Source organism: Camelus ferus, chromosome 7, assembly GCF_009834535.1.
Source record: "Camelus ferus isolate YT-003-E chromosome 7, BCGSAC_Cfer_1.0, whole genome shotgun sequence".
Lineage (NCBI taxonomy): Eukaryota > Metazoa > Chordata > Mammalia > Artiodactyla > Camelidae > Camelus > Camelus ferus.
In genome coordinates this window covers 83,152,410-83,175,888 of record NC_045702.1, presented here as the reverse complement: position 1 = coordinate 83,175,888, position 23,479 = coordinate 83,152,410, and the positions used below count along the sequence as shown (strand labels likewise).

The 23,479-nt window shown below is 61.0% G+C and overlaps 2 protein-coding genes across 4 annotated transcripts; one reads left to right on the top strand and one right to left on the bottom strand.

Moving 5' to 3' along the window:
* The first annotated feature begins 1,910 nt into the window (after positions 1 to 1,910).
* POLD2 (DNA polymerase delta 2, accessory subunit) lies at positions 1,911 to 9,479 on the top strand. Of its 2 annotated transcripts, XM_032484303.1 has the most exons (12): positions 1,990 to 2,035; positions 3,050 to 3,158; positions 3,327 to 3,600; positions 6,067 to 6,188; positions 6,373 to 6,496; positions 6,735 to 6,849; positions 6,995 to 7,193; positions 7,492 to 7,572; positions 7,733 to 7,890; positions 8,114 to 8,241; positions 8,731 to 8,832; positions 9,213 to 9,479. In XM_032484303.1, the coding sequence occupies exons 3-12, from the start codon at positions 3,381 to 3,383 to the stop codon at positions 9,371 to 9,373; spliced, it is 1,410 nt and encodes a 469-aa protein (XP_032340194.1). In that variant the 5' UTR covers positions 1,990 to 2,035; positions 3,050 to 3,158; positions 3,327 to 3,380; the 3' UTR covers positions 9,374 to 9,479. The 2 variants fall into 2 exon arrangements, with proteins under 2 accessions (XP_032340193.1, XP_032340194.1); XM_032484302.1 differs by lacking the exon at positions 3,050 to 3,158 and having other exon boundaries at positions 1,911 to 2,035.
* Positions 9,480 to 9,603: 124 nt separating this feature from the next.
* On the bottom strand, positions 9,604 to 19,595 carry AEBP1 (AE binding protein 1). 2 transcript variants are annotated; one of them, XM_032484300.1, is made up of 21 exons: positions 19,106 to 19,595; positions 17,055 to 17,447; positions 16,484 to 16,546; positions 16,294 to 16,365; positions 16,009 to 16,143; positions 15,854 to 15,931; positions 15,046 to 15,123; positions 14,841 to 14,924; positions 14,663 to 14,716; positions 13,863 to 13,972; positions 13,645 to 13,784; positions 13,236 to 13,320; positions 12,996 to 13,140; positions 12,808 to 12,893; positions 12,492 to 12,615; positions 12,006 to 12,202; positions 11,733 to 11,912; positions 11,172 to 11,523; positions 10,945 to 11,084; positions 10,710 to 10,809; positions 9,604 to 10,501 (listed from the first exon to the last, which is right to left on the bottom strand). In XM_032484300.1, the coding sequence occupies exons 1-21, from the start codon at positions 19,353 to 19,355 to the stop codon at positions 9,882 to 9,884; spliced, it is 3,486 nt and encodes a 1,161-aa protein (XP_032340191.1). In that variant the 5' UTR covers positions 19,356 to 19,595; the 3' UTR covers positions 9,604 to 9,881. The 2 variants fall into 2 exon arrangements, with proteins under 2 accessions (XP_032340191.1, XP_032340192.1); XM_032484301.1 differs by having other exon boundaries at positions 14,705 to 14,716.
* Between the last annotated feature and the right edge of the window lie 3,884 nt (positions 19,596 to 23,479).

The following is a 23,479-nucleotide window of genomic DNA, read 5'->3' as shown; positions in this document are numbered from 1 at the left end:
CCAGAGTGGTGGCCTGTCTGTGACAGATGGGTGGGGGTGCCAAGGGGATCCGAGGGGCCTGATGCAGAGATGGCTGTGAGTGGGGGTGAGCTGTGTGACAGAGGTGACTTCTGGCCCCTTGCTCAGGACTGGCTTCCATTTCTCTGGAGAACACAGGCAGATAGGTTGACCTGGCTGTGAAAAGGGCAAGACTTCTTGCTCTTCCATCTCCATGTTGAGCAAGGGCTTCCGGCTTAGCGCTTATTCCATAACACATCTGCCTTCTTTCTCTTGACTTTGGTGGAGAGGTTCTTTTCTGGGATGGCAGGAGATTTTGTTTTACTTATCTCCCCAGCTTGGCCTGAAGCTCCATCCCACCAGAGCCTCGGTCTCGCTAGATGGGGTGCGTGTGGGGTGTAGGGTGATGGGTGTGGGGGCATGTGGCCTCACTGGGTTGGCCAGGTGTGCAGCACATGGTCAGTGAGGATCCTGGCCCCTGTTCTTTGTGTTTTCTGATTTTATCCTGAGTCCTCCGCAGTCCCCAGCCCGGGCCCCCAGTCCCTGCCCTGCCCCCACCCCATCTCAGAGGCAGCGTGCACACTTTTTCTCCAGCCTTGTTAACTCCCGCTGATAAAGTTAAAGACAGGCTCCTTCATCAGCCCCGCCCTGCCAGGAGAAATCTTGGAACTGCATCCTTCCCCAGGAGGTGTGGCCTGTCCTGAGGTTTAGCAGACAAAGTCTGATGGTCTTCACTGTCCCCGTGTCCCCACCTCGCCCACCTTCTCCCAGCAGGCTGAGAGGTCCAGTTCCCTGGTTTGGGTGGGAGGGTCTGAGAGATTGCAGTACATGTGGAGGGCCGTTACACGTACAATGTTAGGGCTAAGAGTCAGGCTGCCTTGGTGTGAATCCTAGCTGTTACTCACTAGCCATGTGACCTCTCTGTGCCTCAGTTTCCTCATCTTCAAAGGGCTATATGAGGATTAGTGAATTAGTATATGTCAAGAATCTAGAACAGGTGTCAGGTCCATAGCAAGAGCTTTGATGTGTTATCCATTATTATTACCTACTTGTAGCTGAGACAAGACCGGGACTTGGGAACAGACTCAGAGCGAATGAGCAGAACAGCATGTGTCTAAAGGGCGCGCGGGACAGAATCCTGGGGCTGGTGGGAGTGGAGAGGAAGCTTCATGGGAAAGGGGCACTTGGGCTCGCTTAGGAAGTCTGTGGGTAATGGAGATGTGGAATCCCCCACCCCTGCCCCAAAGTGGGGGACGGCACCGGGAAAACCTTGGTAGGTAGGAAGCAGCGTGGATGATGAGGGACAGAGAGGACAACAGAGACTGGGCAGTGTTGGGTGAAGACTGGCAGGGCTGTGGCCCTGTGCGGAGGGCCTTAGGCAGCCGGTCGGCTTCCTTAACCTAACCCTGACTCTAAGTTCTCCCACGCTGTCCTGGATCCCAGTCCCTGGCCCTGTCCTCGGACCTGCAGAGGAGTATTTCCCCTTGGGCGGCGCAGCCATCGGCCTCAGTCCTCCCACACTGTCATCAGCACTGGAGTCTACCTCAGAGGCACCCGGCAGGGTCCTGGGGTGGTGCGAGGGGTGCCAAATCTCGGGAAAGGAAGGCTAGGAGACTTCAGGGACAGACAGGACTCAGGGGAGTTCCTGGGCTGATGCGTCCCACACGCGTGCGCATAGGTCCCTAGGCGCCAACCCCGCCCCGAGTTACCCGGGGAACCGGGGGCGTGGCTCCGCGCACGCGCAGCCCCCAGGGGCGGGGCGTGCGGCAATGAATGGGGCGGGGAGCGCGAGGATTCGTGGGAGCCCCCGCGGTGATGGACGGAACAGGGAGAGCGGCCATTGGCGGGATGCAGCATGGGCGGGGCGGGGCGCGCGGATCAGCGGGAGGCGGAGCGCGGCGGTAGGCGGGTCCCGCGGGGATGAGCAAGGTGGACTGCGCGGCGATTGGCGGGACGCAGCGGTGGGCGGGGCGGGGCGGGGCGCGCAGAATGGCGGGAGACGGCGCGCGGCAGAGGGCGGGCAGTGGTGCGCGGAGAGGTAAGTGGGGTCTGGTGTTGCCCCAGCCGCGTGGGGCCGGAGGCTTGGGGCTTCTGGTGTCCACTCTTGGTGGCGGGTTAAGTTGCGTCTCGCGAGGACTGAGCAGCGTCTCTGCTGTACCCCCAAAACCTCCTCGGAGTGCAGGCTGGGGGCTGGGGGGCTGGGGCCGCGGGGTTCCTACGGAAACTGCAGCTTGGGTGCCATCCGCACTCAGCACTTTGAGGCGGAAAGTGAATTCAGATTCCGTCCCAGCCCAGAGCTGTTCGATAGGAACAGAATACAGGCCACGTAATAGCTGTGATAAAAGGGTTTAAAAAAAAAAGGGAGAAATCGGTTTTAGTGCCACATCTTATTCAACCCATTTCGTGCGAACTATTAAAAATCCCAGCACGCATGCAAAGAAATGACAGCCACTCCTAGCACTGATCTTGGAACCTGCTGTGGATTTGATGCCTGCATCACATCTCGGTGGGGCTCTTGGCTGCTTCTGGAAAGTGGGCTCAGGTGCTGATACTTTTGCTCTCCTGAAGCTTTTGTTCTAGTCAGAGGAGGCAGACTATAAACTTGAAATGTATTGTTTGTTGGAAGGTAATTGCCATGAAAAAAATAAACATTGGAGAAGCAGAAGTGCCAGGGGAGGGCTGCAGTTGGAGAAAGTGAGATTTGAGCAGACTTGAGGGAGAGAAGCCAGTGAGCCACATGTGTATGGGGGAGGAGCTGGCCTCCTGGTGGGGAGACAGGAGGACAGGACCAGTGGGGCAGATCTCATAGGCCACTGTAGGGACTTGGGGTTTTAGTCCATGAAATGGGGAACCTTTGGAGGGTTTTGAGCAGAGAAGTGCCTGATTTAGGTTTTACTTTATTTATAACATTTAATAATAGGCTAATTATCTTATGGTAATAATAAGGCTGGCCTCATGCCCTGAGATGGGGCAGGTCCTGGGGAGCTGGATGGAAGCAGACGAGGAATTCTTTCTGGAGTGTGTGGAACATGAGTCCCTGATGGTTGTCTAGGTGGAGGTGTGGAGCAGGCAGTGCATGCCTGAGACAGATTTGAAGAGCTCCAGGTGGGAGAAGCATTTCCTAGCATCCCTCATCTCCACCTTTGGATGCAAGTTACAGGGTGAGACATTGGTATCCAACACAGTCGATTTCCAGGTGCCGTTCTGACCGAAGTCTGGCGTGCACTACAAGTTCTCCCAGCGCCTGTTGGGTGCAGTGGAGACACACCGGGAACTCAGCTGCCTTTGAGGTGGGCCAGGGTTGCAGGAATGCGTTTGTGTTCTCCCAGGGACCACCTCCTCCTTGGCCTGGGCACTGCGGTCCTGACACATCCAGCACGGCCATGTTTGCTGAGCAGGCCGCCCAGAGGGCGCACACTCTGCTGTCCCCACCGTCAGCCAGCAACGCCACCTTTTCCCGGGTGCCTGTGGTGACATACACCAACTTCTCGCAGCCCTTCCGGCTGGGGGAACGCAGCTTCAGCCGGCAGTATGCCCACATCTATGCCACCCGCCTCATCCAGATGAGGCCTTTCCTGGTGAGCCGGGCCAAGCAGCGGTGGGGTAAGTGACCAGCTTGGGGACGTGCTTCCGTGTTTGTTGGGCACAAATCTCCTGTCCCTTGGGGTCTTTGTCTTTCTAATCACGTGGCCTGGGCAGTGCACATCTTTTTCTTTTTTCCCCTTTTCTTCCTTGGTGATCTCTCCTGTTTGAAGTTATTCTTGGGGACCCCCACGGCCTTCAACTTTTGGGGGATACTCCATCACCCCATTCTTACTATTTGTGAGAATGGCTTTCCATGTAGTTTTCAATTCAGCTGCGAGGTCTGTAAACTGAAATTTTGTGGGTGAGACCGTGTCTTACTCATTTTTATTGCCCCCAGCACTAGGCTCACTGGGTCTCAGCCCAGGTTGCGCATCAGAACCGCTTGGAAACCTTTTGGGAAGCACCGGTGCTCAGGCCCATCCCTTCCCACCAGGTCCGCTGGATGGACTCAGGTTTATTATAGGCGGCAGGAGAACACTAGCTAGGTGGTCGCATTGGAGATGTCTTCTGTTTTCTTTACTACAGGCCGGAGTGTTATTCACCTTCTCTCCGCCACATAACAAGGGTCTCCTTCCTCTGGCTCCCAGTGGCCTTTTGCTCACTTTCCTTGAAACCCTCAGAGACACCAAGGTCAACACCACCTTTTAGATTCTTTAGATTCATCGGCTCTGGTTCCACCAAAGCTTCCCAGTAACGGAAAACAGGCATTTTATTCTGTTCGCAGACTGGGATCAGGAGTTCAGACAGGGGCCCACAATGAATGGGGTCTTGGCTGGGTGACAGGCAGTGGGCAGCAGCGTTCACTGACTGGCCCAGGACACCTCCACGTGGCTTCTCCGTCTGGCGGGGCTTCCACATCAGAGCTCAGCCGTCTCAGAATTCGTCTCTCTCCACTCACGAGTTTCCTGAACACCTCCAGCCCTTTCTTGCCCTTGGCTTTCCCCGCATCTGGCACGCTTTTTCCCCAGGCCTCCTTCACGACCTCGACTTAAATGTCACGTGCTTCCCGAGGCCGCCTCAGCCACCAGGGCCTCCTCCATATCTCTTGCCTTGGCTCCCGTTTGTTCGTGGCACTTGTCACAGTGGCGGACCCTCGGTCACTGCTGCCACTGCTCCCCCTGGACCGGAAGCCTTTGTGTTCACTCTCGGTGCTGGTGCCTGGCCTGGTGTCCACGCTCCACCCAACGGACCGGTGTCCTGCCCTCCGCACAGGGGTGTGTGGTTCTGCCTGGTGCTCAGGCACACACTGGATCCCAGCTGTGTCACCTTGGACGTGTTACTTAGTCTCTCTGTGCCTCAGTTTCCTGAGCCATGTGGTCGGGTGATAATACGGTGCAGTGGTGTGTTGTCAGGGGTACAGGAGTTCCGTGCGCCGGGCTCGGCACAGCCACCTGGGGCCGAGTGAGAGCTCAGGAGACATCGGGGCTTTGGAATCTGTTATTTCTGTTGGTACCCGGCATTTCTGTCCAGTGCTGGTGCCCTCCTGATCTTGTTTTGAATTTCTCCCCTCTGCTTCCTCAGGGTTAAATCTGTGGAATGTTCTTGGTTATTCCAGGGCAGAAGGGGCTCATGCTGAGTTCAGCCGGGCTAAGGAAGGGGCTGGGCCTGAGTCCACATTATCCTTTCACCTCTGATAGCATTTTCTCCAGGCTTGGAGTCTGTACCAACAAACCCACAGGCCTTCTGGGACTTCACTCCTCCCTCCTCCCACCTGAGTGACCCCTGCATACCACGCCAGTCTTCCTTTCCCCCCTAGTGCTTCCCACATGCTGTTCTCCGGGACCCCAGGCTGCCCGGCTCCATGGGGAGCAGGATGGGGTGGGTGGAGATATGAAGTTTGAATTTGGGGTATTTCTGTTTTCAGCAGACAAGCCGTTTGTGGGGCGGATGGAAAAATCCAAACTCTCAAAGGAATCTACTATTTTTAGGGCAGGGCTGGGTTGAGACTTGGCATACCTCTTTCTAAGAATCAGCGTTCTGATTTAGGTCTAAGTGAGGTACTCCTCTGCCTTAGTTTCCTGTGGCTGCTGTAATAAACAGCAAGCTACAAATTCGGTGACTTCAAACAACAGAAGTGTCTTCTCTCCCACTCCTGGAGGCTGGAAGTTTGAGATCCCGGTGGCGAGAGGGCCGTGCTCCCTCCAGTCCTTCCCTGCCTCTTCCAGCCTCTGGCGGCTGCCCCGTCATTGCTGGGCCAGTGGTCACATCCCTCCAGTCTCTGCCCCGTCTTCACATGGCCTTCTCTGCATGTCTGCTTCTCTTGTGAGGACGCTTGGCATCCAGGGCCCAGCCACATCCAGAGTCCTTCTGTCCTCCTGGGACCAAGTGACCCTTTAGATCCAAGGGGTTCTTACATTTGACGTTCTCTCCCTCCTGATGGAGGCCAGGGCTCTGGGGCCACAGTGCTCGGTGAAGGCTGCTCAGTGCTCCTTGCTGGGCTGGGAGGGCTGCCTGATCTCTGAACTCACGCCCCTTGTGCCCCAGGCAGCGGAGTCCGGGTAAAGAAGCTGTGTGAGCTGCAGCCTGGGGAGAAGTGCTGTGTGGTGGGGACCCTCTTCAAGGCCATGCCGCTCCAGCCCTCCATCCTGCGGGAGATCAGTGAAGAGGTGAGGCCGGCCGGCTCACCAGGCCTTCCCCAGAACACTTCCCTGGGGGCACTGATGGGGTCATCTGCCTTGGACCCAGGGAATCGGGGCTGGGCCTCTGCCCGCGGCGGGGTGGGGTCTGCAGGGCCATACTGGAGCCTTGGTGGGCTCTGGCCCCAAGACCACTCCCGTCTTCGAATTCCAGCACAACCTGCTCCCCCAGCCTCCTCGGAGTAAATACATCCACCCAGACGATGAACTGATATTGGAAGATGAATTGCAACGGATCAAACTGGAGGGCACCATTGATGTGTCAAAGCTGGTCACAGGTGGGGGCGGGGGGTGGCCGAGCACCTGGGTGCTGGCACACCTGCATTCCTGGAGTGATTTGGGTTCAGGCGGTGGGCGACATCCAAGTAGGCAGTCAGTTCCTCCCACCTCCACCCTAAGGCAGTGACCCCAGGAAGCAGATGCTCTTGTGAGCATCTGGCTTTGCCGTTTGGGTGCCTGGAAGGAGGTGGTGGCCCTTCGGGCCCTGCTCCCGGGCCTGACCCTGCTGCTCCCCAGGGACAGTCTTGGCCGTGCTGGGCTCTACGGGAGATGACGGGAAGTTCCTGGTGGAGGACCACTGCTTTGCCGGGCTTGCCCCTCAGAAGCCCCCGTGGCCCCTCGACACAGACAGGTGAGGAGCAGTCACCCAGGGCTGGGTCAGTGGTCCCATCTCCCCTTCTCACCCGTGACGGTGATGGAGCCCCACCAGCAGCTCCCCCGGCCCTCCTGGGGGCCCCTTGCTTTCCCAGCACCCAGGGGGACCCCATCTTCTGCAGGTTTGTGCTGCTGGTGTCCGGTCTGGGCTTGGGTGGAGGCGGTGGGGAGAGCCTGCTGGGCACCCAGCTGCTGGTGGATGTGGTGACGGGGCAGCTTGGGGACGAAGGGGAGCAGTGCAGCGCAGCCCACGTCTCCCGGGTCATCCTCGCGGGGAACCTCCTCAGCCACAACACCCAGAGCAGAGACTCCATCAACAAGGTATGGCGCCACCCGCCCACATCCAAGCCCCTCCCTCCCCAAAACGGGTCTTGCAGGTGTAACAGGAAGTGCCCTGCAGTGACCCTGGGACTGCCCGTGCTTGGGGGCCTGACCTTGTGCTCAGGCCCTGCTTTCTGAGGACAGTAGGGAGGCTCACTGCCAAGAACTCTTACTGTCCTCCTGTGGGTGGGGCTTTGCTCTGCTCTGCTCTCAGCCCTCCTGGCAGGGACTCTGGGCATCCTTTCGATCTAAGTCTCCCTTGGAGCCTGACAGCCTACGTATGGACTTCTCCTCCCAGGCCAAGTACCTAACCAAGAAAACACAGGCAGCCAGCGTGGAGGCCGTCAAGATGCTGGATGAGATCCTTCTGCAGCTGAGTGTGAGTGAGCTGGGGGCCGGCCTGGGCTCGAGATCAGAGTCTTTGACACTGCGGTGGTTGGGCACTAGAAGGCAGGCTGGGGAAGGAGGACCCCAGTAGGGTGCATGTGGAGGGCGCTGGGCCCTGCTAACTCCTCTGCCCTGTGCCCTGCGCCCCCCAGGCCTCCGTGCCCGTGGACGTGATGCCCGGCGAATTTGACCCAACCAACTACACGCTCCCCCAGCAGCCCCTGCACCCCTGCATGTTCCCACTGGCCACTGCCTACGCCACGCTCCAGCTGGTCACCAACCCCTACCAGGCCACCATCGATGGAATCAGGTAGCCGCACCCCAGCCTGACCCCTGGCCTTTTGCTTCAGTGGCACCAGGAGGGGAGGGTTGGGCCCAGGGCTGCAGGGGGGCCCACCTGGAACGGGGCTTTTTTTTGAGGTTGGCTTGAGAACCCTGCCATGAGGGCACCAGGGGAGCTGTGGGCCGGCCGCTGTGGGAGGAGCACAGACGGCGGCCCCCCAGGAGGGGGTCAGCTGAGCCTTGCCTTGCAGATTCTTGGGGACATCGGGGCAGAATGTGAGTGACATTTTCCGGTACAGCAGCATGGAGGATCACTTGGAGATCCTGGAGTGGACCCTGCAAGTCCGTCACATCAGCCCCACAGCTCCTGACACCCTAGGTGATGGGACTCAGATATGTGGGGTCGGGGCAGAGGGCCAGAGAAGGCCTAAAAGGGCTCCCGTGATGCTCAGAGGGCTCCCAGCGTGGATTTGCACCCACCAGCCTTGTCGGGACCTGTCTAAGGAAAAACGCCCCAAAACTTGATGTTTGTTTTGGGAGCTACTCTGGAATCTTATCTCTGTTTCTGGCCAAGGCCCTGCTTATGGCCGAAGGCAATGCGAGCATATTGGGAGCTTGGGCTGTCAGAGCACTGTCCCCTGCCCCCGGGCCCACCCAGAGGGGCGAAGGCGGCAGCAGCAGAGTGCACTGGCTCTGAGGTCACGTGGCAATGTCTGAAGGCATTTTTGTCATGACATCATGCTGCCAGGGTCACGCGTGCGAGATGGCGCCCCACGTCCTACATGGGACAGCCTCACCTAAACGTGCAGATGTCCCCTGTGCTGAGGCTGAGAAGTCCCCCTCTCAGCTGTGGGTCCTTCTTATCCAGGTTGTTACCCTTTCTACAAAACGGACCCGTTCATCTTTCTGGAGTGCCCTCATGTCTACTTTTGTGGCAACACCCCCAGTTTTGGCTCCAAAATCATCCAAGGTAAGTTTCATCTTCTGGGGACCCCAGGCCTGAGCTGTCATGAGATGTGCTCTCAACCGGGGCCAAGGCTCACAGAGTAAGCGTCTGTTGGCGTGCCCAGGCCCCATTGGGGTGGACGCCCCCCAGCTCTGCCTGGTGGTGGCTGAGTGAGCGTGCCGGGCCCGGGCTGACATTGCCAAGCCAGAGCTCATTCTGGTCAGCGTGGCTTAAGCCTTGGACCTTTATGGTGTCCTTGGCCCTTTTCATTTCTGGTCCAAAGGAGCTTCTGGGGTCAGCGGTCCCATGATGCTGATGGGGAACTCCTGCTTAATTCTGGTGACTTCCTTTCAAGGAGGGCTCACGCAGAATCTAAGGTGGGCTCCCACGTGGCTTCCTTCCAGGCCCTGAGGACCAGACAGTGTTGTTGGTGGCTGTCCCGGACTTCAGCACCACACAGACCGCCTGCCTTGTGAATCTGCGCAGCCTGGCCTGCCAGCCCATCAGCTTCTCCGGCTTCGGGGCAGAGGAAGAGGACCTGGGAGGCCTGGGTCTGGGCCCCTGACTCTCAAAGGCAGCCTTGTCCAGGGAGGCCCTGGCCATCCCTTCCCTGTGGCGTCAGCACTGTGGCAGCTCTTGCTTTGTAAATAAAGCCTGACTGTCTGCTGGTGTTGAGCTGTGCAGAGCTGGTGCTGGGCCAGGGCACTCCTGTGGACGAAGCCCGTGGCAAATGGGAGCCTCCCTCCTCCTCCTCCCCTCTCCCCGCTGGTCAGAATGGCAAGCGGTCAGGACACATCTGCCATGAGCTTGGTTTATTGGTGTGGCCTGGGCAGGTGGTAGAGAAGTCGGCTCCCAGGCTGGCTCAACCTGCCCCATCCCAGCCCTGCAGTGGCCCACGCGGCCTGCAGGCGGAGCAGGCGCCTGCCGCAGGCCCTGGCTCTTCTCTCTTGGTCACATTCACGCCCACCCTGGCAGGGCCACACCAGGGGGCCCTCCGTGTGCTGATGGCGGCTGAGCTGGCCGAGGCGACGACGTGACTACTAGTGCAAGCTCGCGTGTTGGCAGACCTGTTCTCAGAAGTCCCCGAAGTTCACTGTGTAGGTCTCGGCGGTGGTAAAGGGGAACTCTGGGCCTGTGACCGTGTCCCCCTCCTCCTCCCCCTCCTCCTCGGGCCCCAGCTCTGTCCCAAATTCCGTCCCAAATTCCGTCACCACCTCCGTGTACGTCTCAGTCTCTGACTGCTCCCAGTCAACTGTGGTCTCGGGTGGAAAGTGCCAGGGCCCCAGGGTGGAACTTGGGGCGGGGGAGGGGGCAAGGGAGGTGGTGGGGAGCAGCGTGGGGGCAGTAGGGGGCGCCGTGGGGGTGGTGGCCGGGCCCGCAGTGGCATTGAGGCGGCGGAGCCGCATCTGTTCACGCATGCGCAGCCGGTACATCAGGCGGCGGCGCTGCATACGCCGCTGCTGGGGGGTCATGGGGCGCGATGGGTCAATGTGTGGGATAGGCCGGTTCCCGTTCATGGCCATGATCTCCCGGATGCGCTTCCAGTTGGAGCGAGCCAAGATGAAGTTGCACTGGGTGGCCCCGATGTCGTAATCCACATTGCAGGTCTTAGAGCTTGGGGTGTAGCCCTCCGCGTGGGCTGTCACACGGTACTCACCCGGATTCAGGATGCGCCAGTAATCGCCACCACTTGCTGCAGAGGGAGGGTGGGTTTGGCTGCATAGAAGTCCCCGCTCCCCAGCCCCAGTCCCCTAGCCCTCCCACTGTCAGGGGTAGACCCTCTCAGGTGGGGGTCCAGAGGAGCAGGGACATGCTGGGTAGGCCTGGCTTGCCTTGCCAAGACCATGCACAGATTTGGTCCCCCACCTTGGGAAGCGGGGTGGAGACGTGCATTTGTGTACCTGTCTTCACACCGTGGTTAATGCCACTCACGGAGATGGTGGCATTGGCAATAGGGATGCCCTGCTCGTCCGTCACAACCCCCTTGATGCCGCGGTGAACCTGCAGGGAAGAGGCAGGGCCGGTGTCATGGAGACCCCACACGGCTTGCTGCTCCCCTGTCTGGTCCCCCAACCCTTCAACCTCTCCCCCGGCGCTGCCCTACTGCTCTGCCTGGCCCCCCTGCGGCCCCCACACCTGCTCCATGAAGGTGAGCAGGGCTTCCTTGTTGTTCTCCCACTCTCGGGGCAGCTCACTCTCGTGAGGGAACTTGTCGCAGCCCAGGTAGATGGAGAGCTCCAGGCAGTTGGTGTGCAGGTAACTGAAGTCATTGATGGCTGGGCAGGGGCAGACACAGAGCTGCAGTTACCCCTGCCCCTCGCCAAACACCCCACTGCAGACACCCACCCCCCAGGCCGACTCACTCCCAGATCGAGGTTTCCACTTGGCCCCGTTGACGATGCCCATGCCGCCAGTGTAGTCCTGTGCTTGGCACCCTCCCCGGTAGGGCTCGGTCATGGTGAGATGAGCGGAGGCGAAGGAGATGGCCAGCCAGCGGAAGATGGCATGGTCTGGGGTCTCCTGGGCCTCTGATACCTCTTCCTCGTCCTCTCCGCGGGCGGCCGCCATGGCCGCGGCCAGCAGCTGCTCCTGGCTGGGCGTGCGGGCCATGTCGTAGGGGTAGGACACGAGCCGCTCGCCGCCATTCAGGTTTGCCCCCAGCACAAAGGGGTTCTTCTCCATCCAGGTGATGATGGCCCGGACCTCTGTGGACACCTGGGGTGGCCAGCGTGTGAGGTCTGGACTGCAGCCTCCCTGCCCTCCATGCAGACCCCATACGGGTATTTGTGCCCCCTCTGCCCCTCTGAGCCCCTGCAGTCTCAGCACCCGGGCTCTGTCACCCCCAGCCCACCCCCAAGTCCGGTGGACCACAGGATCTGGGGTGCTTGTCACCCCAGGCTCTGCTGGCCAGGCCGCGTCCTCACCGTGGCCTCCGGAGAGAGGTAACGTTCAGGGATGGGCAGGTTATTGTTGGGGACCCGGAAGGGGACCCATTTCCTCTCCTCGGCTCCCCAGAGCACCGAGTTGAGATCCGGGAAGTCCTCAAAGATGTCAAAGCCCTCCTCGGTCCACAGTCCCAGCGCCCAGTTCCCGAACTCTGAGCCCTGGGGGAGCCAGCGGGGTCAGCGTCAGCGGCCCACCCCCAGGCCTGCCCCTCCCACCCCGGCCTCGCCCCACCCCCCCTTCCCTCCACCCACCATCTGCGCTGCCACCTCGTAGCCATCAGGGTTCAGCGAGGGCACCAGGTGGATGCGTGTGTCGTGCACCAGGCTGCGCACACGGGGGTTCCCGTCGCGGTACTCCCGGCACAGGTACTGCATGAGCAGCAGCAGCAGCTCTCGGCCCAGCACCTCGTTGCCGTGGATCCCAGCCGTGTAGCGGAACTCAGGCTCCCCTGCAAGGGCAGCAGCCTCAGCAATCAACCAGCCTCCCGAGGCCTGAGGCTCAGGGGCTCTGAGGAGGGGCTTAAACTGGCCTTACTCCCAGGGTGCTAGGGGGTGTGGGGCTGAGGCTTGTAGAGCCCCCGCAAGGCAGACTGGGACCCCCTGAAGGGCTGGAAGTGCCGAGCGGGAATTGGCGAGCTGGGAACATCAACAGCGCAGGCCCAGCTGCAGTGCCAGGGCCTTGCCTCATCTGCTGGGCAGGCGGAGGGCCAGGCCTCCAGGGGGCTGCGGGACGCTCACCCAGCTCGTGATCCCCGGGGTTGTCTGAGATCTCCATGGCGTAGATCTTGAGCCCACGCGAGCTCTTTCCCAGGCTGTATGTGCGGGTGATAGTGGGGCACTGCTCGTTCACCACCTTCATCAGCTGTGCACCGCAGGAGACACAGAGTTACACAGCCCCCCCCCCCAGTGACCACGCCTCTCCCACTGCCCCAGTCTGTTCTATGGGGAAGCTGCCCTGTTGGCCCTGAGCCCAGATGCCAGATAGGACACCCCTGGCCTCAGGACCAGCACCCTACCTGGGGACAAACACCCCACCTAGGGATAAGCACCCCACCTGGCGCATGTCCTTGTAGCTGTGGTGCCGGAAGTCCAGGTTGTCAGTGGTCACCACCTCATTCTGTGCATAGTAGCTGTGGACAGCTGCAGAAGGTGTGCAGGAAGGGCCTCAAGCTGGTCACCTGCCAGCCCAGCCGGGGTGGCCCTAGCTGCCCATCCGCGCCCTTGCCAGCCCCTGGCACTCACGGGACACAGGGCACCCCAGCACCTCCAGGCGCATGCACAGGCTGCCATTCCAGGTGAGTGGGTAGATGCGGATGAAACGGGCCACCACCGGCTCCGGGAGCTCGCTCAGCACGGGCGTGTCCTTGTCCACGTTCCCGTGGAAGGTCTGGGAAGAGGCAGGCCTCAGAGCAGCCCCCAACCCTGGCCAAAAGCCCACCTGTGGCCCAGACGAGGAGGGCAGAGCCGAGCCCGGGCGCCCACCATTTCCTCGTAGCCGTTGGTGTACATCGTCCACGTCTGGCTGTCGTTGCTGAAGCCCACGAAGAAGGAGGTCACAAAGTCATCACTGTGGAGTGGATGGTGGTCAGGGCAAGATTGGTCTCCCAGCCCCAGATCCAGGCCCTCAGGTGGCCTGAGCCCCTCCTCTGGGCCCAAAAACTTAAGAGCTAGCCGGTGTGTGGTGCTCGGCCCAAGTGTCAGGAGATGCTGCCACACCCACTCTGTGGCTGTGGGTGATTGGTTTGCTTATCTGGACCCAGGAAGCTGACTGGCCATGACCTTGAAGTGGGGGTGGGGGCCCTGGAGTGTCCACTGGAAGGTCCTGAAGGAGACTCAGCCATGCCTGGAGCCACTCACCCCCACCAAGTGCCTGTGAGCATGGTCAACGTACTGGATGCTGGAGTCACGGCCCTGGGTGATGACGGCTGTGAACTTGGTGGTCCTTCTGGTGTCCACCTCGATCCACTGGGTCTGAGAGTCGTCCTCAGCACACCATGCCCCGTCAAAGTAGTCGTCCTCATTGGTACCAGCCTGTGAGGGATGGCAGGGAAGCTGAGCAGGCAAGGCGCCCCCTCCTCGGCTGGGAGATGGGCCCCTCCCGACACCCACCTGCATGTTGAGCCGGCCCCGCTGTGCGCCCAGGCCATGGCGCAGTATGGAGGAGGACCGGATCTGGTTGTCCTCGATGCGGTGCGACTCCATCCCAATGGGGGGACACTCTGGGGACATGGCATCCCAGGCTGGTGGCCCACTGGCTCCATCCCTCCCTCAGTGCCTCCCTCCCCCAAACCCAGAACTGAGAAGCCCAGAGCCCACTTCTCTCACGTCAGCAGCTGCCAGTCAGGGCAGCTCTGCCCCAGCCTGTGCTTCCCCTCCTTGGGCCTCAGCTTCCCCCTCTGGAGAATGGGCTGATGATGGCAGCCTCCAAGAGGCCATGGGGTTCACAGGACATCACAGGGGCAGCAACCCAGCCCCAGCCAGTCACAGGCATCATCAGCTTTGGGGCCATCTGCATACCTGCGTGTGCCCCAAGCTCTGTCCCCTGGGGTCAGGCCCAGGGCAGACACTCCAGGGCCTCTCCCTTTTGGGCCACAAGGCTTTAAGAGCAGGAAAGGGTTCTGGAGGCCTGGAGCGCCATCAAGAAATCCAGGTTCTGGACCCAGGTGTGGCCTTGGGTGGGTCACTTGCCTGTCACCCTTACCCTGCTCCTCTCCCATGGCCCCACAGCCCTCATACCCAGCCTACAGCACCCCCACACACATACCCCCAGCCTCCCCACATACTCCCAGCCCCCACACCACACCCCCAGCCCTCACACCACACCCCAGCTTCCACATATAACCCTAGCCATCAGGCCCACCTCCCAGCCCTCGGACCCCCAGCACCCACATCCCTGGCCCCTCACTCACTGACTTTCTCTGCTGGAGCCCACTCCTCCTCCACCTCCTCACCCTTTTGGGGCCCTGCGGGCAACAAAGGGAGGAGATGGTGCTGAGAGTCCTAGAGCATCAGGGAATCTGGCTGCTCTCCCACAGGGATTCAGGCTGTGTGCGCCCAGCCCCCAGCCCCCGGCCCCTAGAGACACACCTTTGTGGTCCTTGCCCTTCTCTACAGTCCATTTGTCATCCGTTTCTTCCTCCTTGGGGCTGCTGCCCTCTTTTTTGGGTTTCTCTGAAGGGTGGAAGGTGGGAGGGACCTGTCAGCCTAGCCCCGGGCTTCAGGGGGCAGGTGGGGTGGGGGTCAGACCTGCACCAGGGACTGGGCCGGCGGTGGGAAGTCTGTTTCCACTCACTCAGCTCCTCCTTCTCTTCATCTGTTTCCACCTCAGTGTCTGGCTTCTGGGGCCGGGGAGGCCGGAAGTAATAGTCCACTGCGGGGAGAGAGCCCTGATGAGATGCCCCAGTGCTGATCCCAGGGCCCAAAACCAAAAGCTGGAGTGCCTAGGTTCACAGAAGCCCAGTGGGCAGGACTGGGGAGCTTGGGGGTTGCAAGGCAAGAAGGTGAGATCAGGGTGGGCTTTGAAGAGGAGACAAGGAGGGAGGGTCCTCCTAGAGAGGGAGGCTGCCTGGGCACAGGTGGGGTGAGTAAGACCCCCGAGGAAGTGATCAGCCTGGCTCCCAGGAGGGCTCTGTCCAGGGAAAGGTGAGAAAAGGCTGGGCAGGGAGCAGGACATGGGCACTGGACACACCTCAAGTGACAACTGGCACCTGTGACAGAGAAGGGGGCGTCTTGAGGGCAGAGCTGGGGCCAAGGGTCAGAGGGGTTGATGGGGACCTGGGGCCAGGGAAAGAGCAAGGACCTGCCGAGGCCCGCAGCCCAGGTAGAGGGGCATGGATCGGATCCGAAGGGACTGGGAGCAGGAGGGAGTGGAAGGCGGCAGCTCTGAACAGGAGCTAGTCCTGAGAGGTGGAGGTGACGGGTGGGCAGGACTGGAGCTCAGGAGGGACAGAGTGTGAAGCCCAGTGGGGCTCAGACTGAAAGAGAGGGTGACAGGAGGAAGACCGCAGCCTGAGCGGGGAGAAAAGACGAGGGCGGCGAGGTGGCTGCCACTGAGCTGGACGCGCAGGCGGCCGGGACCCTGGGGTGCGGTGGGCACTCACTGTCGCCGTAGTCGGGGATCACGTAGCCGTCCCCATAGTCGGGGGGCAGCGGGGGCGGCAGCGGCTTCAGGGGCGGCTCTGTGGAGGCGGGAGGCAGGGGTGAGTCAGAGCCCCCTCGCCTGGCGCCCCTCACCCCCAGTCTGCCTCCATCCTACCGATTTTCTCCTCTGGGGTCTCGAACCCCCGACTGGGTGGCTCGGCCTTCTCCTCGGGGCGCTTGGGCCAGAGCCTCTCCGGCCTCCTCCTGCTGGGGGGCCGCCTGTGTTGCTTCTGGCGCCGGATGTACTCAACTAGGGGAGAGGGTGGACCCTGAGCCGGGCCACCCCGGGGAGGGTGGGGCTTCTGGGTGGACCCTCATGAAACCCCCGGACCAGGGGTCGGGATCCAGACAGGGGAGGTGGAGCCGGGAGGAGCCTCCCAGACAGCAGAGCCCTACTCACAGTCCTCATAGTCCTCCCGCTCTATCTGGTCGTTGTAGTCCAGTGTGGGCTGCTCGGCTTCCTCTTCCAACTCTGGGGGGAGATTACTCACTGAAGGTACTCACCAGTGCCCCCCACCCAGGCCCACCCTGGAAACCCAGCAAGCCAGAGCGGATGGTCCCCTGAAGCCAAGTGGCTGGTACCCACTCACCAGGCTGGTGCTCCACACTAGTCTCCCCTCCTGGACCCTGCCACGGATTTGGGAAGGACCCATCTGCAACACAAACCCCAGAAGCAGGAGGATGGGAGGCCTGCCCTGACCCCTGGCTACACCGCGAGCCTCCACGAGACCTGGGTCCTGCTGATGCCCCTTGAACAGCTCACTCCCAGGAGGCCTGGGCTGCTCCGGCCCTCAGCACCCTGCTGGCAATTCCAGGGCCAAAGAGCTGGATGACTTTTGGGGGAGCCCAGGCGTGGTGTTTGAGAGGATCTGTTGCAAACTGCCCCCAGCAGGAGGGCACCTTGCGGGCTCAGAGCCCAGTGATACATGGGCAGATGGTGATGGGGCGCAGGGGACAGACCCTAGGACAGTGGAGGGCAAGCCCTATTCATGAGCTGCCAAGCACTCCCTCCCACCCAGGGGTGGCAGCAGCACTGAGGGAGCGGCAGCTGAGTTGCCGGGTTCACGACAACGGCTAGGCCCCAGCGCCCATCCATCCTGGGGGCCCCGAGGGTCTCGCCACCCAGGGGGTCAAGCCCCGCAGCCGGAGCCCGGCACACACCTCCCTCCCGGGGCAGCTCCTCGAGGCGGGGGCTGGGGAGCGGGGGCAGCGGCCACACGGGGCTTTCTGAGGGGGTTGGGGCGAGGGGCCTCTTCCCAGCCGGGGGCTTCTTGGTGGCCTTGGGCAGCTTCTCTTTGGGCTTCTTGGTGGCCTTGGGTGGCTTCTCTTTGGGCTTCTTGGTGGCCTTGGGCGGCTTTTCCTTGGGCGGCTTTTCCTTGGGTGGCTTTTCCTTGGGCTTCTTGGTGGCCTTGGGCGGCTTTTCCTTGGGCGGCTTTTCCTTGGGCGGCTTTTCCTTGGGTGGCCTGGGGGACCCCTCTGGGGGCTGCTTGGTCACCTTGGGGCCTTTGTCCTTCTTCCCTTTCTTCGCTTTGTCTTTGGCCTTTCCCGGAGGTGCTGTCCAGGATACAGACTCAGGTCAAATCGATGCAGAGCCCGCGCGATGCCCCCTGAGCCTCCCCACCGCAAGGCGCCCACAGCCTGGGCAAAGGTGCTGCTGTTAGTCCTGCATCTCCCAGATCGGGGAACCGAGAGGTTAAGTCACTTGGGATCATGGCAGAGCTGGGACAGGAACCCAGACTTTCTGTCTGCAAGACTATGCCATCACCACCACACCGTGGCCTGGGTGGCTCAGCTTCCTGGCAGTAGACCTTCAACCTCCTACCTGCCGAAACCTTAAGAGGGGCACCTCACAATCCATTCCTTTCCCGCACGGCCGCCCGGCCACTCCTCTGTGCTGGGCATGGAAAAGCAGACAGGGGACTAAGCTGTCCAGGGCTGGGGAGCATCCGGTCTAAAGGAGGAGGCAGTCCCATCCCTGCCAACTGCCACACAAAGTAAAGGGCCCAGAGCCTCCCTGAAGCAAGGAAAGCTTCAACAAAAAGGGACACTCGTGGGCGATCTCCTATCCAGGAGTAAGAAGTCTGGGGTGGATTGGAAACCATAATCAATAGGAAGTCCTGGGGCCACACAGAGGACAGAGGGATGGGCAGGACCTGCAGCTGCTCACTGACCTCAGAGTCTGGGGGAGGTAGCAGGGGCAGGGGCTGGGGGCTGCCTGTAGGAATCCTCCAGAACCCTGAGCGAGTGCTGTTGAGAATGTAATGGGGGGTTGGGGCCATAAGGCAGAAACACGGGAAAATTTACAGAATGCGGACAGCCAGGAGTCACAGAGTTGCCCTAGCAGCATGTAAGAGGCCGGGACAGCAACCCCAGAATAGGGGGAGGCTGAGGTGGGTCCTAGGACCCATCCCCTAGGGGTGGGGGAGGAGCCAAGAAAGATCTAGAGTGGGACGAAGGGGAGGGGCTGCTGACCTCAGGAATGGTGGGCGGTGCTTTGGAGTCTCCTGGGAGAGAGATCTGCAAGACCCCTGCCACCCTCCAGAAAGTCACAATAAACAGCTAAGATTTATTCACCACTGATTATATAAGAGGCACTGGGCTAGATGCTTTGGTGATGTATCACCTTGTTTAATTCTCACAGTAACCCAGGACTACTGCCCACTGCTCCTGGAGGCCTTGGGGAGAGGAGGGTCTTCTGCAACCCCCTCCCCTGCCTCTGTGCTCCTGGAATAGGAGGCCAGGCAAGAGGGGGCTAGGGGTCCTTTCCAGGGATGGTGGGAGGCTGGGACTCCGGCCGTGGAGTGGGCACGGCCAGTGTGTGCCACAGTCAGACTGAGTGGCCCCATTAGGACAACAGGGCTGTTCATAGCCCAGACCTGGGGAGGGGGCAGCAAAGTCCCCTATTAGCTCGAGCCTAGTCCCTCTGGGGGCTTGGGGGCTGTGGATGACAGACTCAGAGGACCTACGGCACTGGGCAGAGGACCTGTTGGATGTGTCTCCAAACCCGAAGGGCTACAAGCCAGCACTGACCTCTGCCTGGCACAGTGTCCTGCCAGACATCTGGGCTCTCTTGTGCCTTACAGAGCCATTCCTCACGCTGGGCAGACTGGACATCAGCCAAACCCTACGGAGGCCCGCCATTCTCACCTGAGGTGCAGGGGTCCCTGAGGCCCCCCGTCACGCCGAGGACCACCCCTACCTGGTGCTCTTACCCTCTTTGGCCACCCCCGGACGCGCCCCCGGCTTGCCCCCAGTCTGGGCTTTGCGGACGCGAAGGGTGGGTTCTGGGGGCGGTGGGGCCTCCACGTCGTCCTCCCGGGGCTGGGGCTCCAGCTCGGACAGGAAGCCCTCGAGGAACTCCTCGATCTCGTCGTCGGTCATCACCGTCTGCGGGCGCCCCCCGGGGCACAGCGCCAGCAGCGCCAGGAGACAGCCGAGCAGGGGCGCCCCGCGCACGGCCATGGCGGCCGCAGCCCGCGCGGGGGGCTCCTGGAAGAGGGTGCGGGGGGGGGCGATCCGGGGAGGGGCGGGCTGGGGGCCCCGGGGAGGGGCGGCGGGGGATCCGGAGTAGGCAGGGGACTCCGGGGTTGGGGGCAGGGGGCTTCGGACAGGGCAGTGGCTCAGGGGTCGGTGGGGCTCGGGGGTTCCGAGGCACCCGCGGCGGCTGGGAGCTCAGGTCCCGCGTGGCGCGCTCCCGCGCGGACCGCCCTCTCCAGTGCCGGCCGGGGCGGGGGCGCCGGGGCTTCCGGAGCCGGCTCCCCCCACCCTGGGGGGAGGAGGAGGAGGAGGAGCCGGGCGTGGACGGAGGGGCTGCGGGGGGGCTAAGCAGTCCCCGCGCCGCGCGCGCTTGGCACTTCCCGAAGTGGGAACCGCCGGCGGTGGCCCGGGCCGGGGGGTCTGCGCCTAGGCAGGAAGGCCTGGAGGAGGGAGGGTCAGAGGGGATGCGAGGTCCTGAGGGTGCGGGTCGGAGCGCGCCGGCGCCCGAGTCCCGCTCCGTCTGCGGAACCGCCCCCAAGCCAGACGGGAACTGGAGGCAAGATGCCACAGAGCCCGCTGGAGGTGACCGGGAACCCTGAGAGCAGATCCAAACCACAGCCTCTGGCTTCAGGGACCCTCCCCATCTCGGGACCCGCAGAAGGGTCTTGAGGGCCAACCCAGGCTTCCCTTTCTCTGAGCCTTGGCCTGGCAGCTCTGCGAACTGTCACCAGCCTTCATTCAGACATCCAACTAACCTCCCAGAACCATGAAGAGCCCAGCCCTGGGCCGGTCCCAGGGGAGGGACCACACTTTGTGAATTCACTCCGTTGAGAAAACTGCCCTCGGGGCAGGCTAACTGCTCTGCTGGGGGTAGGAGCCCCCATGTAAGGTTATCCGGCCCCTCCCGAGGTCCTGACACACACAAGACCAAATTTGGAGGGGGTCCGAGAGGGAGCACAGAGGGAGGAGATTCCGTTCAAATTTTATTAACTTGTGTGTATAATTCATATAAATGGGCTGTTAGGGGTGTGGAGTGACTCAGCACTTACACAGCAATTTCCACACAACAGGGGGTTCTTGCCCTCCCCTGCACTCCCAGCATCAGAGGGAGGGATCCCAGATTAAGAACCCTCAGGAGGTGGGAGGCAGCAGTTTATCGAGCTTCTCTCTAGCAGGTGGTGCAGCCGCAGGTGAAGCCAGGTTGGATCAATGGGACACTTTAGGGGCAGTGCCTGTGAGCCCAGCTCCATGTGGAAGATGTAGGGGCCACAAAGGCAGAGGACAACAGTTACCACCCCTGAGGACATGGACCAGCTGGGGAGAGAGGATGTGTGCCTTCAACACATTGAAGCTGTGTTCTGGGATCTGCCATGGGAATGGGTCATTCTCCACCCAAATAGGAGTCATAGATATTTGGGGTCAGGCCCCCTTCCCTAGAATTTCTTTTACTATATCCCACAATGAACATGGCTTCACCTCTAGGGATACACTGCTCTCTTACCAGCTGAGATCCCAACAAGGACAAACAGCCATTCCTCTCCTTCCTCTTACCAGAACCCAGTTTTTTAAAACTGTATTTACAAAGGCCCCAGCTACCACGTGGACCCCAGGGAGACAGGGGAGTCAGAGAATCCCATGATCGATTAGTAATGTCTGTCATGGGTGCTGGCATAAGGAGTTATGATATGTGTGCCTGATATTTCCCTAAGGCTTCTTGAAGGGCAAATGTTGGCTGCCCCAAATGGGCATGACACCCAAGGCCAGAGCTCCCAGAACATTCCTCCTTGAAGGAATGAAGAAGCAAGAAAAAGCACACCTGAGCCCATGGGCCAAATTTAGCAGCCGTCAACCCTGAGACAATGTCGTCTGTGAGGATTTGGCCTGGTTGAGAAAACCCAGGAGCCCCTGGGATGCTGCACAGGTGGCAGGCAGGGAGAGTGTGGGGGCAGCTGGCTTAGCTCCAGATGGGGGACAGGACCCCGGGGGTCTCTGCCTCCCCTCACCTCTTCCTTTCAAAGCCCTTCCTTTGCTTTTCACTGGCTCACTTGTTCATACTTAAAAAGGCAATGGGACTGTGTCAATAGCTGGTCCCCAGAGTCAAATCCCATCTCCTCCCTCCTGGCCATCCATCTGATCACAGCAAGGAACCTCACAGGTTCCCCGTGCCCTCGCTGTGCAGACCGAACGGGGACTGTGCACATGCTGGGCCGAGCATGTCGGCGCTCACAGCCCAGCTCCCAGCTCTTGTCACTTCCCTTAGGAGACCAAGTCCACACACCTAGGCTTTTGGTGCATCTCCACCCCCATCCCCCCGGTCAGGCCTCCTTGTCTCTGTGCTGTCCTCACCCTGCCATGTGTCCCCGGGGTTGGTCCTGGCAGCAGTAGGATGAAGCAAGCTCTTACCCATAAATGTCCTCGGCGGGCCTGTGAATCATCGTTCTCGAAACTTCGTCTTGGAATTTGCTCTGTTGCCCCCAGCTGAATGTGTCAAAAAGGGAGGCCCAAGGCTGGGGGTGGTGGTGGGGGGTGTGGTGGGCGGCTGTGGCGCGTCACTTCCCTGGGAACAGCTCCCGAGTTCAGCTGGCTCACACATGGATCAGATTTGGGTTCAACGTTCTCTGCCAGGGAAAATAGAAGCCATGAAAAAATTGAAAAGAAATAGAAAGAACCTTTTCCTCAGCCACAGTGAGTCACCAACAAGAACATGAGCAGAGGCCTTGTGGGGAGCTGGGCCCCGGGGGGTGGGGTAGGCAGGGAGTTGGGGCCTCTCCCCACCTCTCCCCCTCCCCCCGAAGGTCTGGGCAGGCGGAGCTGTGGGGTACTGCTCTCTGTGCTGGGCTAATATCTCCCCACAGAGGGCAAGGCTGGGACTCCTCTCAGCTTTCTGACCTGCACCTAGGAAGTCCGGCAGACCTGGGCCCATCAGGGGACTCCCATGTGCTGAGGACCCCTGTCCTCTAAACCAAACTCCCCACGGGCAGCAGCCCAGGCCAGGAAGAGGCAGGCCAAAGGGTGGGAGCTTGTGGTCTTTTGGGCTACCACTCACCCTTCCAGTGTCCTCTGCCAGCGGGTGGGGCATCTGGATCCATGTCCCAGGGCTCTCCTGAGCTAGTTGGGAGTCTGCGGGACATCCTGGGGCTCCTCACCCCACCCCTAACCCCCACCTCCAGCTTCTTAAGAAAAGGCTGGGCCTTTCCGGCCCAGGCCCTCGCAGTGAGGTCTGCCCTCCAGGCCATAGCAGGACTGGGCTTGACAGACAGAGGCAAGGCAGCATCTCACCCTGGTGGACCTACCTCCCCTCGCTGCTTCCGGAGTGGGGAAGGGGAGTCCTTGGGGGAGATGACTTGGGCTGAAGAGGGTGCATGGGGCTCTCCTGCAGCCTTGTCAGGGTCAGGCCGGTGGAGCCCACTGACGGGCGAGAAGGGGGCGTGGCATGGCGAGAAGGGGGCGTGGCCTGCGCCCTGACCCCTGATTGGGCTGGGGTGAGTGCTGTTTAGCTCAATGGACAAGAGCTCATCTCTGAGGGCCATTGGGAAAGAATCATGCCAGGAGGGCAGCCTGCCAGGGTGGGCGGTCCCCAGGAGAGAGAGCTGGAGGGGTTGCCCCCACTTGGGGACAGGAGCAGGGGCTGCAGTGAGGCCCATCTGGAAGGAATAGGTGCAGTGAAGGGTGAGGTGGGGGTGAGGGGACAGGTAGGCAAAGCTATCACGTGGGGCCACTTTGCTCCTTCCAATAATGCCCTGGCGCAGCGGGGTAGGGGGCCAGAAGCTCCCGTATTGGGAGGAGGGTGAGCAGGTGGAGCAGAAATGGGAAGGAATGGAACCCACCCTCTTCCCACTGTAGAGGGGTCAGTCCCACAGGAGGGGGAGGGAAGACATTTAAAACCTGTGACCTTAAATAACTTGGTTTTCTCAGGCTGTAAGCGGTGGAGGGTGGGGGGTGGCTCTAGGACTACTGGAGACTCCCCCGCCCCTGATAGGGAGCCCCTCTCATTCAGCCAGTGCAGTCAGGCAAGGTTACTTTCTGTCTTTGCAGATCTGACAGTTTGGGTCTCCGGGCAACTCTGGCCAGAGCCTTGGGAGGTATGAGGGTCAGTCCCACCCCTGGGT

Coding starts and splice junctions, on each gene's coding strand:
- AEBP1 (XM_032484300.1), bottom strand. CDS start 19,355: ATGGCCGTGCGCGGGGCGCCCCTGCTCGGCTGTCTCCTGGCGCTGCTG. Junction 12,616..12,807: donor GCTACAAGGACATGCGCCAG/GTGGGGTGCTTA, acceptor TGCGGTGCACAG/CTGATGAAGGTGGTGAACGA. Junction 11,913..12,005: donor ACGAGGTGGCAGCGCAGATG/GTGGGTGGAGGG, acceptor TGGCTCCCCCAG/GGCTCAGAGTTCGGGAACTG.
- POLD2 (XM_032484302.1), top strand. CDS start 3,381: ATGTTTGCTGAGCAGGCCGCCCAGAGGGCGCACACTCTGCTGTCCCCA. Junction 3,601..6,066: donor CCGGGCCAAGCAGCGGTGGG/GTAAGTGACCAG, acceptor CTTGTGCCCCAG/GCAGCGGAGTCCGGGTAAAG. Junction 7,891..8,113: donor GCCACCATCGATGGAATCAG/GTAGCCGCACCC, acceptor CTTGCCTTGCAG/ATTCTTGGGGACATCGGGGC.